The 18,754-nt window shown below is 40.7% G+C and overlaps 1 protein-coding gene across 1 annotated transcript in view; it reads right to left on the bottom strand.

The window, feature by feature from the left end:
- Positions 1 to 10,506: 10,506 nt before the first annotated feature.
- LOC106147218 (cytochrome P450 4A11-like) overlaps positions 10,507 to 18,754 on the bottom strand; it is a 39,379-nt gene continuing 31,131 nt past the window's right edge. Inside the window, 7 exon segments of the mRNA XM_013507494.1 lie at positions 10,507 to 10,741; positions 10,840 to 10,973; positions 10,975 to 11,042; positions 11,128 to 11,223; positions 11,618 to 11,772; positions 12,122 to 12,230; positions 15,001 to 15,119. Of these exon segments, the coding sequence (XP_013362948.1) occupies positions 10,507 to 10,741; positions 10,840 to 10,973; positions 10,975 to 11,042; positions 11,128 to 11,223; positions 11,618 to 11,772; positions 12,122 to 12,230; positions 15,001 to 15,119 (916 nt within the window).

Raw genomic sequence — 18,754 nt, 5'->3', positions numbered from 1 at the left:
ATGTTTCTTCTTTGATCTCTTCAAAATCCTGACCATTTGAATTTTTAGTGTTTTGCTTGTAACTCCCTCTACATCGATGCCTGTGATCTCAGTTTTTGGGAGGTTAAGGGATTGGGGGTGCATCTTCTCTTGCTTTCTCATGTTTATATTGTTTTTGTGCTGCAAGTTGAATATCAGTTAAGGTAGAAAACTCTAATGTACCACAACTGAACCATGAGAACCTAAAAGGCCTTGAAGAGATGAGTAACCACTAATAAGTCTGAGTCAGTAACACCAAGTTGCCCAACAAACAAAGGTCTAGGATCAAAACGTCTTCACAGCTGAATTGTATCACACATTTAAAAGAGAACTAATGTCAATTCTTTTTAAACAATTTAATAAAATTAATACAAAATGTACCCTTCCAAACTCATTATAAGAGGCCAGCAAGCCTATGTTACCAAAACCTACAGGGACAAACAAAACTTATAAACCAATTTCTCTGATGGTCTTCATAAGCAAAAATTATAAAAAGGGGCTGGGGATTTAGCTCAGTGGCACAGCTCCTGCCTGGTAAGCACAAGGTTATGAGTTTGATTTCTGATACCAGAAAAAAAAAAATTATAAAAAATGCTAGAAATACAACTTCATTTAAACATCCAAAAGATCACTTACCATGATGAAGTTGATTTCATCCCAGAGTGAGACAGTTGGTACAAAATATGAAAATAAATAATCATAGCACATCATGACAACAGGATGAAAGATAAATATCACAAGATCATCCTGATACATCCACAAAAAAAGCATTTGATAAAACTTAGTATCCCTTCCTGATAAAAACATCATAAATACCAGCCTAAATAACATACACAGGCAGATTCTTCAGCAAATAATGATTTATTTGGGAATAATAGAGCACTGCAAAAGGATAAATTCAGAGTTTATCACAGAATAAGTCCCATCACAGTAATCTGCTATTCCCATATAAATATCATTCACTGAGAAATCTTTTCAGTTATTTAAGTTTATAGTCTGAATGTGCAAAACCCTCTAAAATTCAATACTGAAAATTAATTACAATTTTGATGTCATTAAGGGATGGAACCTATTATACACAAATAGATAACAAAGCTGACATCTTAATGAATCCTCCTAGTGGAATAGATTTGTGCCCTTGTAAAGGAGGCACGTAGAGCTGCCTTGCCCTTTTCTGTCATGAGAGGATACAGAAAAAAGGCATTATCTGTGAACCAAGAATTTGACTCTCACCAGACACAAGATCTGCTGGTGATCTTGGCCTTTCCAGACCCCAGAACTATGAGAAATAATTTTCTCTTATTTATAAACTACTCAGTTTGTGATATTTTCTATAGGACCCTAAAAATCTAATACACTTTACTGAGTTCAGTTTCATCTTTTCACCCACACCACTAGTGATCATAATGGGAGTGAGCACTCCTCTTACTGTGTCCTGTGAAGGTGGCCAGCATTCACCCTTCTGCATAACGTGACACCAGGAGGACTGCCAGACATCCCGTGTAGGACATTTCCAGCTCACTCATCAACCCTAACTCTTTCCTGTCTCCTTAGTGATGCACTGAGTATGCAGCCTGCCCTCTGCTGCCCCTGCTCAAAGTAAGAATAAATGAGACAAGTGCTCAGGATGGCAGGGATGTGGAAGGGAGGCCTTGGCAGCAGGCAGTACTGGGAGAGAAGCCCCACCCAGGCACTAAAACATGATAAAATTGTTGTATTGATCAGTTTCCCATTACTAGAGTAAAATGCCCAACAACCACAATTTAAAGGAGAGAAGGTTTATTTGGGTCACTGTATTAGTCACCTTTCCTGTCTCTAGGACAAAATATCTGACACCAATAATTCAAAGGAGGAAAGAGTTAATTTGGCCCATTGTTCTGTGATTTCAATCATGGCTGACTGGCTCCAGGGCAAAAATAATATGGTGGAATGGCATGGCCCAGGAATACTATTCACCTCATGGCAACCAGAAGGTAGAGCAAGAAAGATTAAGGGACAAGAATACAGTCTTCCAGTTCATGCCCCAGTGACCTGCCTCCTCCAACCAGGCCTCACCTCAGAACATAATACTCCCAAGGAACATGTTAGATGTAAACCATAATACTCATTACTTCAGAGGATTCAGTCCATGGTAGGCTGCCTCCAAGGAAGAAACATGGTACAAGGGGAATGACAGAGCAGAGCTTTTTACTTCATGGTGGCCAGGAAGCAGAGCAGAAGAGTGCCACAAAGGAAAGGGCCCTGGCCTTTTCAGACTACATGCAATCTGCTATGTATGAATCTGCACATTCAGACTATAAACTTAAATAACTGAAAAGCTTTCTCAGTGAATGATATTTATATGGGAATAGCAGATTACTGTGATGGGACTTATTCTGTGATAAACTCTGAACTTATCCTTTTGCAGTGCTCTATTATTCCCAAATAAATCATTATTTGTTGAAGAATCTGCCTGTGTATGTTATTTAGGTTGGTATTTATGATGTTTTTATCAGGAAGGGATACTAAATTTTATCAAATGCTTTTTTTCTGGATGTATCAGGATGATCTTGTGATATGGCCAAGGTGATGCCTTCAGGCCTCACCAAGAAATGTGCTTTACTTCTACGATAGACAGCTTTCAAAACAATCAAATTGACAGTCTAGCTTAACAGTTACAGTGGTGTGAGCAGAGCATTCTATGATATGTTGGTGGAGTCCTGTACTTTGGATAAGGAATGGTCCATAGCAGAAAAGAAATACATATAAGGAAAGAGAAGCAGAGTCTGAATCAAAAGAGACTGAGAGAAGCAGGGACAATAGCCAGAACTGGTAAAAGTGCATAGCAGATTGCATGTAGACGTTGGGGCACAAGGTAAGGAGTGCCAGCACCTAGGCAGTCACCAAGTGTGTACAAGAGTGCTAGCGCTCCTCTTTCCTGAGAGTTTCCTATGAGGGACTACCAGTGGACTGCCCCATTGGGGAGGAGCTGCTTGAAGTCTAACATCCCTTTCCACCAGCCATATCCACTTCCCACCTAGCATCCTCCCAACTCTTACTATAGTTGTTCACTCCCTGATCCTCTTGAGAAATGTGCAGTCCAAGTATTTATGGGAAGTTGACAGGTGACCAATGACATGTCAAACTGGGCTCTTTCACTGCAGCTCGCTGGGAATGTAATCAGCTAGGTGCCCAGTCTAAGCATATAAGGCTTTTCTTCTCAGTTCAAGATGGGCTCTGTTGGGACCTGTTCTGGAAAATCTACAGTGAGAAATCTTTGCCCTTGAACAGAATCAAGACCTACTGTCTTTCCCTGGCAGTTGTGATCTCTTGCAGAGGTTCCAGAGAAGATCATTTCACTTAAACTCTGATATGTGGGAGACTGAGCAGCTAAACAAGTGTGGGACATTGGGCATCATGTGGGCAAGGGCTCCCAGAGCAGGTGGGCCGAATCAGGCCAGCCTGGAGTCCTAGTACCACAGCGTAGATATCAGTACCTCCTTCTTTAGGGATGTATCTATCTCACCTCCATCCTTTTCTCTCTTTTCTGCCCATCTGTTTCCAAGAGAAGACTGGCACCACAAGTGACACTGTGAACTTTATTACAAATCAGAAGAATATGTGAACAGCAATCAGGTAGATAGACATTATATAGGTGACATTTAGATGGACAAAACAGAGTGACAATGAGGAAGGGATTATGTTATGTTAAATAATGGCTTCCCAAAATGCTCAAGTTCTAGCCCTGAGATACTTATGAATATGTCCTGCATTATTAAAGTAAGTACAATGTAATCAATACAGTTCTTATAATAGGTGTCATGAGAAAAGAACCAGAGATATCTAAAGACACTGCTGGATTTGAAGAAAAGTCCACAAGCCCAAGGTTGCAGCTCTAGAAAAGCACAGAGGTAAAGAAGAGAAGCCTCTTAAAAACCGAAAATAGAATTAGAGATATGACCCATCTGTCCCACTCTGAGGTTTATGTACAAAGGAAATTAAGTTAGCATTCAAAAGATATAACTGCATAACCATGTTTATTACAACATTGTTCTCAATAGCCAAGATATGAAATTACCTACATAATTCTGTGCTTCTCTATAGATTAATAAATAATCAAAATATAGTATATACCATATTTCCCTGAAAATAAGACCAGGTTTTCTAGTATTAATTATGTCCAAAAGATGTAATAGGGCTTACTTTAGGGGACTTTTATGTACTGTGATCTACAATTATTCATGTACAAAAATCTACATTTATTCAAGTACAGTCACATCATTTTCTTTGGCAACATCGTCATTACTTTCCAAACCCTGCGGTCTGGCCTAAATTTCTTGAAACTTAGTTTCCTGTAGAACTGTTTCCCCCAGTCTCTCACGTCCAGCAATGGAGCTCTCCTTAAATGAGCACTTCTTGTCCCTGTAGCCCTCTCATAGTGCACTGGCAATGCAGCTGTGTGATTTTATCTCATGAATTCTTCACCCAAGTCATGACCTCTTTCACATTAGACTTCACACAGTTCCCATGAAATCAAGTGTTAATTGAAGACTTTGAAGACAGGAGTGGCAATAAAAATGATGACAATTAAGAGTGACGGTCCACACAAAAGCAAACAAAAAAAGATTGCAGGCACCAGAATTCAGAAAATGTTTCAAGTGCATTAAGTATGTCCATTACAACACACAATGTATTGAATTATAAAGATTCATATTAGACATAGACACAGCAGTTCATTGTCTAGTGTGCATGTTATTTATGTACTGTGTCTGCACTCTGATTGGTCATTCAAGAATAAGTCTTGAGTTCACATGTTTACATACGCATTTACCTCCATCCCAAGGTGCCTGGTCTGGTATCTATAAATAATTATAATTTATATTATCATGTATTAAAGTATTAATGTTAATAATATTTATTTATATTAATTATATATTAATATTATTATTTTATAATTTTATAATTGAATTATAAAATAATAATTCAATACATCTGTCATGTGTTGCAATGGATGTACTAAATGTGCCCATCTGGCTGGTAATCTAAAATGAGGTTTATTTGGGGGATAAGGCTTATATTAAAAGCACCCTGAAAAAATCATGCTAGGGCTTATTATGAGGTTAGGTCTTATTATCAGGGAAAATACAGTATACATAATGGAGCATTGTTCAGCCATAAAGAAAGAATGAAATCCTGTCATTTGCAGGAAAATCTATAAAACTGGAGTACATCAGGTTACAAGAAATAAGCTAGACACTGCTAGGCAAATATCTTATTGTATGCTTTATTACATATGTGGAAACTAAAAAGCAAGATGATTTGGAATGAAGAAGATGAACTATCAGGGACTGGGAAAGGAGCCATGAGGAAGGGGAGACCGTAGATGCATGTCAGGCAGACATGATCAACACATGACCTGTGCATGTATGAAATTATCATGGTGAATCCCATTAAATCCAAATTTTAAAAAAAATTGGGAAATATTTAAAATTCTTCCTTATTGAACTAGGTAACAGTTAGAGAGGACCTATGCGAGGCTAAATAATGGCTCCCTACAATTTCCACGTTCTAGCCCCTAGGAAAATGATGAGTATGTCCTCTACTGTCACGGTGGACACAGTGTAATCACAAAGGCTCTTACAATACAGATGTCATATGGTGACCGAATCAGAGATATCTGAAGACAAAACTAGCAATAATGCATAAAGCAATAATGGATATACTGTATATTGAAAACATCAATATCATGAAATTATTTCTGACATTTCATACACCCCCAAGAATTGCTTCTAATGTAGAAGGGTAATTTGTTCCATAATATAAAAGAACAGGATTACTTTATTGTGTTAAAACATGCATAATGTAAAATTTATCATTTTATTACTAAGTGTACAATTCAGTGACATTAAGTACATTTGGACTGTTAGACAACCAGCATCACCCTGTATCCCAAGAGAGTTCTCATCATCCTCAATGAAACTCTCTTCCATTAAACAATAACTATCTATCCTTTACCCCAGCCCCTTATAACTGCCGTTCTACTTTCTGTCCGGAAACACATTTTATTTTTGTAAGTAAACTAAAAGAAAAAGGAGTATCCTAGCTGCCCAGCAAGTACGTGGCATGACCCTGCCAATAGAGATGCTCCTGAGACTCTGACAGGGTTAGACCTCAATAAACCCATCAGAAGGTGAGAAGTTAATGAGGGAACTGAACTTAATCCACCTGTGCACCAAACACACCAGCTTAGCAACCAGGCATTGGTTAGCAACTGTTGGGCATTGGTTCTTGGCCCTCCTGATGATGTAGCTGACTGAGCATTGCTGTTCACTTTCCTGGACCAGGATCACAAGACTTCTGAACTGGGTATCACTAACTTAGGAAAAGATAAAATTCAAATTTAAAGTATAATTTATATTGAAATCACATTTTTCTTTCTTCTTTTTTTTTTTTGGTTCTGGGAATTGAACTCAGGCCTTGCACTTGCCAGGCAGGTGCATGTACGACTAGGCTATATTCCCCAGCCCCTTAAAATCATATCTTTCATACCATAACAAAGTTAAAAAATCTTAACTCAGTTTATCATAAATCAGAAAAGTCTGTGAATTCTTTGTGTCCCAGTGAAACCCATTCCAGAATTCCAGTCGCCTTTAAAGCAAGTCAGTGTGTGGTAATTTATTATAGCAGCAATAAGAAGGTCACACAGACACAAACAGCAGAACTGGAGTAGCCAGGCAGAAGGCTAGGCAGGCTGGAGGACGGTCAGGGGAGTCAGGGGGACATTCAGGTGCACAGACAAGCAGGGGACAGGTTGAAAGGCAAGCAGGAAGGGAGAAGGGCAGATGGCCAGAGACAAGAAGGCAGGGTCTGATGGGGGCGAGAAAGGTAGGTGAACAGGACGAGGGCAAGATGTGGGCAGAAAGGTGAGAGCCAGGAGCCAGACACTGGAACATAGGGCTGAAGACAGCAGGCCTGCAGAGCTGTCACTGTCTCCACCAGGGGAGCTTCCTGAGGTGCAAATGAATGCCGTTTTTGTACTTCAACACGAGGAGCTCCACTGGGATGGGAACCCTGGTGGGATCTGGCAGCAGCTCATAGCAAAGAAGCATCGGGGCCACAGCCACCTTCAGCTCACTCATTGCAATTTTTTTCCCCAAGGCAGCTCCTGGATGAGGAAGAAACGGTGAAATGAAAAATGGCCTCGTGACCCATTCTGGACTCAATAGGCATTAGCCCCGGAGCCCCAGCCCAGAGCTGAGCATTCAGGTCCCTCCTTTGTGGGGCCAGCTCAGCCCCTTCGCTTACAGCTCGCTCAAACCTCCACTCCAGGCTGTGGATCACACTCTCCTGACCCTTTCCAAGGCCCCCACTTCTCCAGGGCTAGTTCTAACTCTTTTTAGGAACGCTCGGGCGTTAAATCTCTTTAAAGACAGCAGCAGTGCTGCGAGGGGCAGAATCCAATCATACCAATAATTTGGAGTCAGTCGCTGGATTGCTTACTGTGCCCTTAATATATTCCAGTACCCTGTGTGCTGTGCATTTGTCAGAGCAACATGGGGTGGGGTGGGCACACTCTAAGCGCTCACTCTCTAAAGGAACAAACGGGGACCCAGATTCTCAGAGAGAGAAGACAAGATGAGTGGGAAAAGAGCCTTCGAGCAGCATCAGGGGGCTCTGTGGACAAAAGCATGTTAGGGAACTTGGAAACCACCTTCTCTCCTCTCTGTGGGCTCTTCTACTTCCCACTCAGTGGTGAATCTGCTGCCTCTTCCTTATCTCTGCGTTACACTAGCATTGTACCAGAGGTAGACTTCCGGTTTCCCTGCTTTTCCTCTCTCCTCACTGACCCTCCTATGCCCTCCATCAGACGATACAGCGTCCAATCTCCTCAGCTCTGTGCACCCACACTTGCCTGTCCCATCCCTCATCTTGGTTCCTATCGCTGAAGTCACTGAGCATGTCCTCCCTCCACCTCTGCTGTACATCCTGATGGCTCAGGGCAATGACCGCCTGGCCCTCATCCCTCTGCCATTCACCAGTAGCACCATCAGTGCTTGACTCAAAGACACACCCCTGTCCAGGGTCTGGGACAGTGCCAGGAACATGGGACACTCCACAAACTATTCATGAATGAGTGAGAGAGCAAAAGGATGCAGAAAAGAACAAAATCTGTCTTGAAAAAAGGTGCCTGATTCTGAACAACATCGCTCTGTTCTTGTCACTGAACCAGGGGCAGAATCTCACATTGCTGTGCTCTATTCTCTTAGTACAGAGAAGCATATTTTAAAATATGTTTGAATTAAATTAGTTAAAATATAAAAATCAGATCAAATGCAGCAGAATAAATGGAAGTAAAATATTTCTACTGAGCAATCAAGCTACCCCACCCTCACCTGTCCTTTAATGGCAATGTCACGACTTGGCACTATTGTGTAAGAGGAATGACCCAGTCCAGGAAGAAACTTTATCCTAGGAAGCTGGTTTGTACAACAACAACATGTTTAGGCATTGTCCTGTGAAGCTTAATTCAGCCTTACAGAATTCACAGAATTATTACAGAAAAGTTTACTTTCTGCTAATTATTTCTGATCTTTTGGGCAGTGCCTAAATCCTGCATTCCTAGTGGATTCTCACAATAATCCTTGTGGAGTACTTGTCTACCGCAGCAGCTATTTATTGTGTTTGATATTGTCCACACCAGTATCTGCAATGCAGTGTAACAAAGTAGTGGATTTTCTCTTAAAAGCACTTTAGGATCGTCATCCTTGTTTTTGCCACAGTTTGACTAGGTGGGCCATGAGTATGGTGTAGAGTTTATGTACATAATTTTGTCACCTGAGGAGACAGACACGTACTATGACCATCGATAATGAAATTTAGGTGAATCAGAAGCTAAAAATTGTGTGAGATAGCAATGTCCAGCACTGTACAATGACCTGCCAAGATTCACATATATGGCTTCAACAGCAGGTGTAGCAAGGCCACTAGAACTCCAAATATATGGAAAGACTTCAATAATTCATCACGGCGGCTGAACGGTGAATTAAGTAGAACTGATGCTGAGTTGAGAATGTAGGAAAGGAGAGAAACCAAACCAAATCTGAAGGTTGGTTTACATGAGAAAAATCTAATTCTGAAAATTCATGCTCCAAAAGTAAAGAAAACAAGAAAATACACCAAAGTGAACAACAATTCTGACAAGCATTTTTGGTTGGCAGTTAGAAAGGACACGGGGTCAGTGTCCTCATTGTATACCTGAAATACCATCTTTCTTCATGTACACAGACACACACCTGTGCGGTCCCCTTCCTGAAACACCAACACCAAGGACATGCCTTAAGATGTCACATAGGAACGGAGAGGATCACACACATGGGGATGTGCCAGTTACACTACTTCTCCTCCACCCCATCACTAAACAAAGATGCCTCATCTTGGTCCTAGTGAAAAGGGCAGGAGTGGGTGTCTGCAGTGGGCAGAGTCCAGGGCAAATCGAGAAGGATCAAACACATGAAGGGAGAGTGGTAGGTCAGGATGGGTCAAATCCCTGCTTCCAGCCCAGGAGGGGACAGAGGGCCCGGTATGGGGAGCAGGAGAAGGTATTGTTCCTGAGAGGTCATCCCCTTCCCTCTTCTTCTCTCAACCCCAGGTCTTCTTACCTCTGGATTTAGCCACACTGTTGGATTGCAGTGAAAGTGATAAATGGAGAGTGTCACTAGGATTCTTATCATCAAGGCAGAGAGATTGACAGGCATTTTGTCAGTGAGGTGGAGCCCTTCTTCTTCAGCCTGCAAGGGACATGCACACAGAAAAGTCTTGGTTCCATAAATCTTCACTTTGAGCAAGATGATTCCCTTCCTGGGAGATGATATAAGTTTTGCAAAATATCTGAGCACAAAAAAAGAACAGAAAACCAGCAACTCAGGGATGAAATCCAAGACAGTACCAGTGGCCTACTGTCTAGACTATTTGAGGAGACAACTCATGATCCTCAAATATCTTCCAAGAGCCTTTGGAAAATATTCATTAACTTACCCAGTAATCATAAGCACCCTACAAGGGCACAGTACTTATTCTCATTTTTCAACTGATGTCTCTCTAATTCTCAGAAAAACTGAGTATCTTAACATCCCAAAGCTAAAGAGTTTCAGGATTGAAAAACAGATGTAGTGTAAATGAGTGGTAACATTCTACCACAGTGCTGATCTCAAATGTGATTATCAGCTCTTCCTTCTGCCAACCTTTAGGGATCTTGAGACAATGGACTACATCTGACCCATGACCTGAGATTTCCTGATGTGCCTCATTCAGCTTGACTGTGTGTAAAAGGATCACTTCTCTCTTTTCTTCTCTGATTCTTGCACTATCTTCCACATCTCAGAGAATAAAATTATAGGGCAAAAGTCTTCTGGCCACATGCATAGACTAGTGTTAAAGAGTTTTTACTAAATTCAAACTGTGATCAAGCATATCATACATCTCATACTAACTTCAAAGTAAGTCTCCAATTCACTGATGGAGAATGGGAAATGCAGAAAAAGTCAGAAATGCTGAAGAACATGTGAAATCATGATCCTCCCTTCCCGTGATGAATGCTTGGGTGAGTGAGTCTGAGAAGATTGTATATCCACTGGGGAAGATGACAGGTTCACTGTGCTCTCGACTTATACAAGATACTGGTGGATACAGCCTCATGGCTTCCTTGATGCACATGGTGGGATCCAGCATATGGTTCAGATGGTCCTTGAAATTAAGTTCATCTTGAAGTACACAAGGGCCAGAGCAAAGCAGGTTCTTCCCTCTACTAGAGATGCCAGGCTTTCCTACATCTTGAGCCCTCACCAGGTGATAGAGGATCCATCACCCAGAAGTCTCTGGACCTCCTCTCTGTACTGCTGTTGATGCTTGGGGTGCCCAGCCAGAGCCGGAAGAATCCAGGATATGCTGTTGGCTGAAACGTCATGGCCACCAAACACTTAAGGTGTTCACATGAGCTTGTATGTATTTGTTAGACAAACTGTTCCCATTTTCCATCTTGGGGAGGAAACGGGTGAGTGAACAGGATTTGTCCCTCAATTTGTGCTTAGAGCAAAGCCTCAGACCTCTCCCACACACACTCACCTTGGCAAACAAGGATATCCAGGAATTCCAGGTGCCTCTTTCTCCTGAACTTCTGTAGCTCTCCATCCTCCTGGAGCTGAGCCTTCCTCTGCTTGATGGCTTGGTCTGTCCCAGGACAGCAGTTGCCAGGGAGAGCCGAGAAAATGAACAACCCACAGTGGATGTGTCATGTGCATGTCTCCTGCTCCAGTGTAAACACCCTACAGAGCTCAGCAGGAGTACGACATGCGCGTTAGAAGTGGGAGTTCAGCATGATCTGATGCAAGTCAAGTCTCCCCTCAAGAGCAGAGTCCACTGAGACCTTCAATGTGAGACCACAAATACCCTGCCCACTGCCTGGCACCCTCATATCTCAGCTTCCTTGCACTAGGGAAATCCAGCATGAGTGTGTCCCAGGTCCTGAAGAGGAACTACTGTCCTGGCTCTGCCTGAGGGGTGACAACCAGTTCATCTGGGCTAAACTGGATAAAAGAGGGGAGGCCAAAGAACGAGCTAGAACCTGTGTGCTTATGAGTGATGTGGTAAACATGGTGGGCCCAGTGGCCATCAGAGGTCAGCCTGTAGATGATGGCATTACGGTGAAAGATATTCCTCATACAGGAATACAGCAGGTTGTTTATGTCCTTAATGGCCTTGATGTAGGGCTGGAAGTTTCTGAGGGAGAGGATGAAGAAAATACTGGAGATGACTAGGTCTGAGCTGGAGGCAGAGTGGGCTTGGAGTGAAGATTCACTGAAACTGTGGGATAGATGACACTTCTGTCTTACAGCCCTTGTGACTCTCAGGCCTTAGGAAGATGGCTTGAGCTGCCAGACTTTCATCTGTGCTATACATCATGGTGTGCAGATAGCAAGTTTGGGTCTAGTCTGAAATTTGAGCTTGGCCCAGGGCTGAGGTGAGGAACATGCTCTATGTAAAGAAGGGTACCTAAGCTGCACATTTGTTTTTGAATCCACTGCCTTTGTAAGAACAAGAAACTTGCCACTGAGGGGCTATCACAGACTTACTTGACTGGACGCTGTCTTGGTGGCTGGAGGCACACCTCACGATGGGATGCAGAGACACCAAGGAGGTGTGTTGAAAGATCTCCAGAGGGACACCCCAGTGCTGAGCTGCTCCCATTTGTCCTGTGTTGGGAGTGGACATTGTCTTCCTTAATCCCCTCTGAAGGACCAAGCCCCTTTTCTGTAATTCCAGACGCCCAGTTTAGAGACCTTTACTTGGGAAGGCAAATGCTTTTCAGCAAACGAAGATTATGAAACAAATCACTTGTAAACTATATCTTCTATGAAAAAAAACTATTATTAGAAATGACAGTTACGTTCTTGCAAAGTCATAAATAAGTTTTGAATATTTGGAATCAGTTATGACATTTTTGCTTGATGAGAGTTTAATTTCCTTTCCTTTTTAAATTTTTTTAAAAACAGGGTCTCACTATGTAATTCAGGTTGGCTTTGAGCTCACTATATAACCCAGGCTGGCCTCAAACTTTCAGTGCTCCTCCTGCCTCAGCTTCCCAAGTGCTGGGATTTCAGGGGTGTGCCATCATGCCTGGCCTTCCTTTCCATTTAATTGGAAGGCATAAAGTATAATGATACTGCTCAGTTTCCTGAGAGCAGATCTGGACATGAAGAAGTGTTAAAAGCCTAAATTTTGGAACGGTATGTAAAGGAAACAGAAAGCTCACTGGGCCTATATGACCACTCATGAAAGGGACATTAGGGCATTGGTGCCTTTTCACTCATCCAAAGTTCATCAGCTCACACAAAGGGGGCAAACATGTTCACTGGAAGAAAGATAGTCTCTTCAGTAAATGGCACTGGAAAAAGTGGCTCTCTACATGCCAAAGACTAAAACTAGACTGATGTCTATCACCATGCACAAAACTCAAGTCAAAATGTCTTAAAGATCTAAATATTAAAACAGAAACATTAAATCTACTGGAACAGAAAGTAGGTAGAAATCTTGAAGACATAGGGGTAGGAAGAGAGTTTATGAACAAAAACCAAACTGCATGGGAAATACTTTCAAGAATCAACAACTGCATCTCATTTTATTGAAAAGTTTTTGTACATCAAAAGAAATCACCAACAGGGTAAAAAGAAAACCCAAGAATTGGGAAAAAAATTTTAGCCAACTGTCCCTCAGACAAAGGACTCCTATGCAGAACATATAAAGAATTTAAAAATTCAGGCCACCAAGATTCAAAGACCCAACCCATGAATGGGCATCTGAGATGAATACACACTTCTCAGATGAAGAAATACAAATGGCAAATAAATACATGAAAAAAATGTTCAACATCATTAGTCATTAAGAAATGCAAATTAAAACAACACTGAGATTCAATCTCACCCCAGAAAGACTGGCTATCATCAAGAAATCAACCAATAACAAATGCTGGAGGGGCTGTGGGAAAAAAGGAGCACTTCTCTAATGCTGGTGAGTCTGTAGATTGGTGCAGCCACTGTAGAAATCAGTCTGGAGATTCCTCAGTAACTAAGATTAGAGGTCTCATTCAAACCAGCTATTCCCCTCCTGGACATTTTTCCAAAAGAATTAAAAGCATCATACCAAAGCAATATATGTGCACCCATGTTTATAGCAGTGCAATTTCTCATAGCTAAATCTTGGAAACAACTCAGATGTTCATCAGCTGAGGAATGGATAAAAAAAATGTGGTATTTCTGTACAGTGGAGTATTACTCAGCTATAAAAAAGATAAATTAGAGGCTTTTATAGATAAATGGATGCAACTAGAGATCATACTCATAAGTGAAATAAATCATTCACATGTGTAAACAACATATTGCCTCCCTAGTATAAGAATCTGAAAGAGTAAATAAAATTTGAAAGCTAAAATAGATATTGTGAAAATGAAAGAAACTGCTCAAACAGAAAGAACAACTGGGATGGGGGAAAACAGAAGAAAAAAGAAGGAAAGGGAAAAATATATATATACACACACATAAGATAGCTAAGATAATTTTACTACTAATTTCTATTGATTTATTGAAAGGAACGGTTAATGTGTAATTATTTGATAAGTCTTACATGCCTATATCTGGTTATCTGAGTAACCACTTTGAAGATAACAATATGTAATATGACAACCATTGTTAAGATCCTACCATCTTGTTTAGTGAAGCTCTGTATCATTTCTAACTTTTTATTACTTTTTATTGTCTTTAATTGTCTGATCAATCTTACATTCTTACATCTGGTATTCTGAGCAACTTCATTGAAGATTTTAAAATGTAATATAATGGTTGCATTGTTTACGCCTATCATCTTGTTTTGAAATCCTACCTTTTCATTTTTTTTTTTGTTATTTTGTTTTTGTTTTCATTGTTATTATTTTGTTATTTTTTTTCTCTCTAAAATTAAAAAAACATTTGTCAGCTCACAAATCACAGTGTGACTGGAGGTGACGCTATGGCAGGTTTGGCCATTTGTGTGAACCTGGTAGCCACATCACTTCGTAGGTCACTCAAGTTCATGCAGAAGCCCTGGGCTCTGTTCCAGAGCCTGACTGAGTCACATCGGGGAGGTCCAACCTGCCACTGAGGTTTTTCACCAGACCACTCAGAGACAGGAAGTGTTGCAGTCTGACAGAATTGGCCACTTCTCCTCCACTATGCTGATGACCTGGAAGAGGGAAGTGGGGCTTGAATCTACCAAGAAGCTCTCTGCATTGGACAGTGAGCAAAATATGTCTCAATACCTATGCCAGGGCCTCTCTTGTACTATGTCCTCCTGAGGAACCTACTCTTACTATAATGACCTAGAAGTGTTATTCCATGTAATGTGTCTGATATCTTTCTGTGTCGTAGAGCAGAATCTGATTGTGTGTTGTCAGAGGGTGTGTGGAAATAGAGGCACACAGACTCTCCAACATCACTCATATGGAGCCAGCCATGATTCTCACATAAGGCTTTAGAATATCATGGTGGAAGGCTGGAGTCAACATCCACTGGTGCTGGAACCTGGTCTGCCCATTTATTCATCAGAAGTAAAGTGTGCCCTGTATCAAATATGGGCCTGTGGAGGTATTTGTAAAGAACTGGATTAGAGGAACAATTTGGAAAGGACAAAGAGAGGTTTGAGGGATGGGGGCTTGCAGTGGGAAAGTCATGGGCAAAGCCAGCAAGGGCTGCATTTTTAGGAATGTGAATTTCTCAGTTGGGCTGGTACATCTGACGTGACTAACAGCTCTGACATAACAGTTGAAAAAGATTTGGCGGCAGGTCATGGAGGGACATAAATAAATGTGTGACCAGGAATATTTGGAAAGAACTGAGAAGAGAGATAGAAGGCACTAAACCTCAGCAGGGCTCACAACCCAAAGAGGAAAAGGTGAGGATCTGATTAGAAAAGAGAAGAAGTGTTTCATGAATGGATCATCACAGTGGTAGCCTCTCAACCCTTATTCTCTGTGAGCCAGGAACAAACCACTGGGCAACTAAGTGCAGAGTCATCAACATCCTAGTTTAGAGGTATATACCAAACCAAGGACTAAAAATCTGTAGAAATTATAAGCTTCGGGGTCTGAAAATTAAGAAAGGGCATTAGCTGGAAAGAGAACAAAGAAGGCAACCAGGGAAGCTGTGGTTAAGGACATGAGTTCTGATGACAGTCAACTGACAGTTTGTCCTGTGTCATCTCCCACTGCCTCCTGTCCTGTCTATCTCTGAGCTGAGAGTCAGCTGGGCTCAGAAAGGCAGGATCCATTTAACAGCAGCTGAACTTCCCCGGAATAAGATAAAGAGTTGCCAAGAAACATAGGCAATGTATGTCTTCAGTACCAAAGATTGGGACAGAGCCTTATGCTGTGTTTACAACGGGAGATAATGTAGTTGTCCTGTTTTCTTTTTTATCTAAAATCATTGTGTATATGAAGCTTCTTTTTTAGATAGTATGCAACATACATGACAGGTGATCTCAATTAGCTTAAAAAAGGAAAGAGAAAAAAGACAAGTTCATTCCTACATAGCTGTTTTAAATCTCTAGTACTAAGTAAGAATTATTGAGTTTATCCAGGGCTGTGCCAAGAAGAATAGTCGGTGGAGTGTTTAGGCACTATTTTATACCTAGGACGATTTCTACCCCTATGAAAGGGTACTGGGGAGGACAGAGATTGACTATTAAGTCTAGAGTTGATTTACCTTAATAAGTCACCTTGGGAAAACATGGCAGCAAAACTATTAATAAATAGCACAAATGCCTATGCATACCTTCACTTTCTGCTTTCTCTATTGTCCACAAATACTTAATGAACACTTAGTATATCCAAAGCAAGATGTTCACCATTGGGATAGAGCTATCAGCAAAACAGACATGAACCCCAACTTCAAGGGATTCGTGGTCTCTGAGAAAAGAAGGATAAAATGGAAACAAAGCTTTGTAATTAAGGAGGGGAAGAGAGCTGAAGAGAGGGGAGGGAATGGGGAAAAAAAAGAATCAAAATATATCATGTAAAGGTACAAAATTCCCTATAATGATGTGACCTATATATATGAGATATAAACTTAATTTTTAAAGAAACAAATGTCAGTAGGTGTGCCTGGCTGTACTAGTACCATGATTGCAGTGGTGAGAAACTGACCACAGCAAGTAAATGATTTGTTTAAGGATAAGAACAACTGAGAGTTCGAGGTGACACTGAAAACATTCTCAGTTTCACTCCAAAGCTGCTGGCTCCAGCTACCTCTGAAATATTCCCTAAGGCTTGCCCTGTTCACTTTCCAGCTGTGACCTGGGGTGACTGTGCTGGTAGATGGAGCACGGACTTGAATTCAAGAGACTTAAGCTCAGGTACACCTCACTACATATGTAAGCAGCCACTTACCCTCTCTGAGTTTAGTGTCTTCTTTTGTAAGATGCAATATTAATGCCATCCCCAAGCACCCCACAGCACAGATCATTCTTTCAGTCATTGAACAAATATTTCTTGACCTCACAATCTAATGGCTAAAGTAAAAGGCACATCAGTACAATAAAAAATGAGAAGATCATACTGGAGGGATGAAATGTCCACCAGGGAAGCATGATATCCTGAACATTATGTTAAGTTCCTTTCACGTATCATCTTTCCTAACCCTTATAATATTCTGTCAGGTGGCTATTGAAAGCTGTCCCAGGAAACTAACTATAAGACATCAAAGGCATCAAAGATTTTGGCAGAGAGAAGGAAGATGAACAGCAATACACTTCAAAGTGTTGTTTCAGTCAGTCTCATGGTAAGTACTGAAGCTGAGGTGTCCTTTATAGTTGTCCTGAATGGAGGTGAGGGAAAGGGGCCAGTATTCCTCCATAATGGTTAGGCTTTTTTTGTAAGCAGACCCCATGGAGGGGGATCACTGGCCAAAATATGTTCATGTGGAATAGAGAATTGCACTCAAAAATCAATATCATTCCTGTACATAACTAACTAACAGACTGAGAGAGAAATTAGGGAAACCACACCTTTCACAATAGCATCTAAAAAGATGAAATACTTAGGAATCAGTCTAACAAAAGAAATAAAAGATCTATACAGTGAAAATTATAGTACTCTGAAAAACAGAGATTGAAGAGAATACCAGAAAATGGAAAGATATTCCTTGCTCATGGATAGGAAGAACCAACATTGTGAAAATGACCATACTCTCAAAATTGTTGTACAGATTCAATGCAATCCCAATTAAAATACCATTAGTATACCTCACAGATCTAGAGAAAACACTCCTAAAGTTCATCTGGAACCAGAAGATGCTTAGAATAGCAAAAGCAATATTGGGAAACAAAAGAAAGGCAGGAGGCATCACAATTCCTGACTTAAAATTATATTACAAAGCTACTGTGATAAAACCAGCATGGTACTGGCACAAAAACAGACATGAAGATCAATGGAACAGATTAGAAGATAACAGATACAACTACAAACACACTCAGTCACGTTATCTCTGAAAAAGGGGCCAAATATGTTCAATGGAAGGAAGATAGCCTCTTTAATAAATGGTGCTGGAAAAACTGGCTTTCCACATGCCAAAGACTAAATCTAGACCCATGTTTTTCACCATGCACTAAATTAAAGTCAAAATGGATCAAAGATCTAAATATTAAAATAGAAACACTAAATTTATTGGAAGAGAAAGCAGGTAAAAATCTTGACGACATTGGGGCAGGCAGAGAGTTCATGAACAAAAACCAAACTGTACGTGAAATACTTCAAAGAATCAACAACTGGATTCTCATTTTATTGAAAAGTTTTTGCACATCTAAAGAAATCACCAATAAAATATAAAGAAAACCCACAAATTGGGAAAGAATTTTAGCCAACTGCCCCTCAGACAAAGGACTTCTATCTAGGACATATAAAGAATTAAAAAAAATTAGGCCTCCCAAATTCAAAGATCCAATCCAAAAATGGGCATCTGAGATGAATACACACTTCTCAAATGAAGAGATATTAATGGTGAATAAATATATGAAAAAATGTTCAATGTCATTGGTCATTCAAGAAATGCAAATTAAAACAACACTGAGATTCCATCTCACCACAGAAAGAATAGCTATCATAAAGAAATCAACTCAATTAAATAATAACAGATGCTGGAGAGGCTGTGGGGAGAAAGGAACCCTACTCCACTACTGG

The sequence above is a fragment of the Chinchilla lanigera genome, unplaced genomic scaffold (genome assembly GCF_000276665.1).
Source record: "Chinchilla lanigera isolate Chin_1 unplaced genomic scaffold, ChiLan1.0 scaffold00007, whole genome shotgun sequence".
Classification (NCBI taxonomy): Eukaryota; Metazoa; Chordata; class Mammalia; order Rodentia; family Chinchillidae; genus Chinchilla; species Chinchilla lanigera.
Note: the sequence above shows the minus strand (reverse complement) of the source record. Positions and strands in the feature narration are given on the sequence as shown.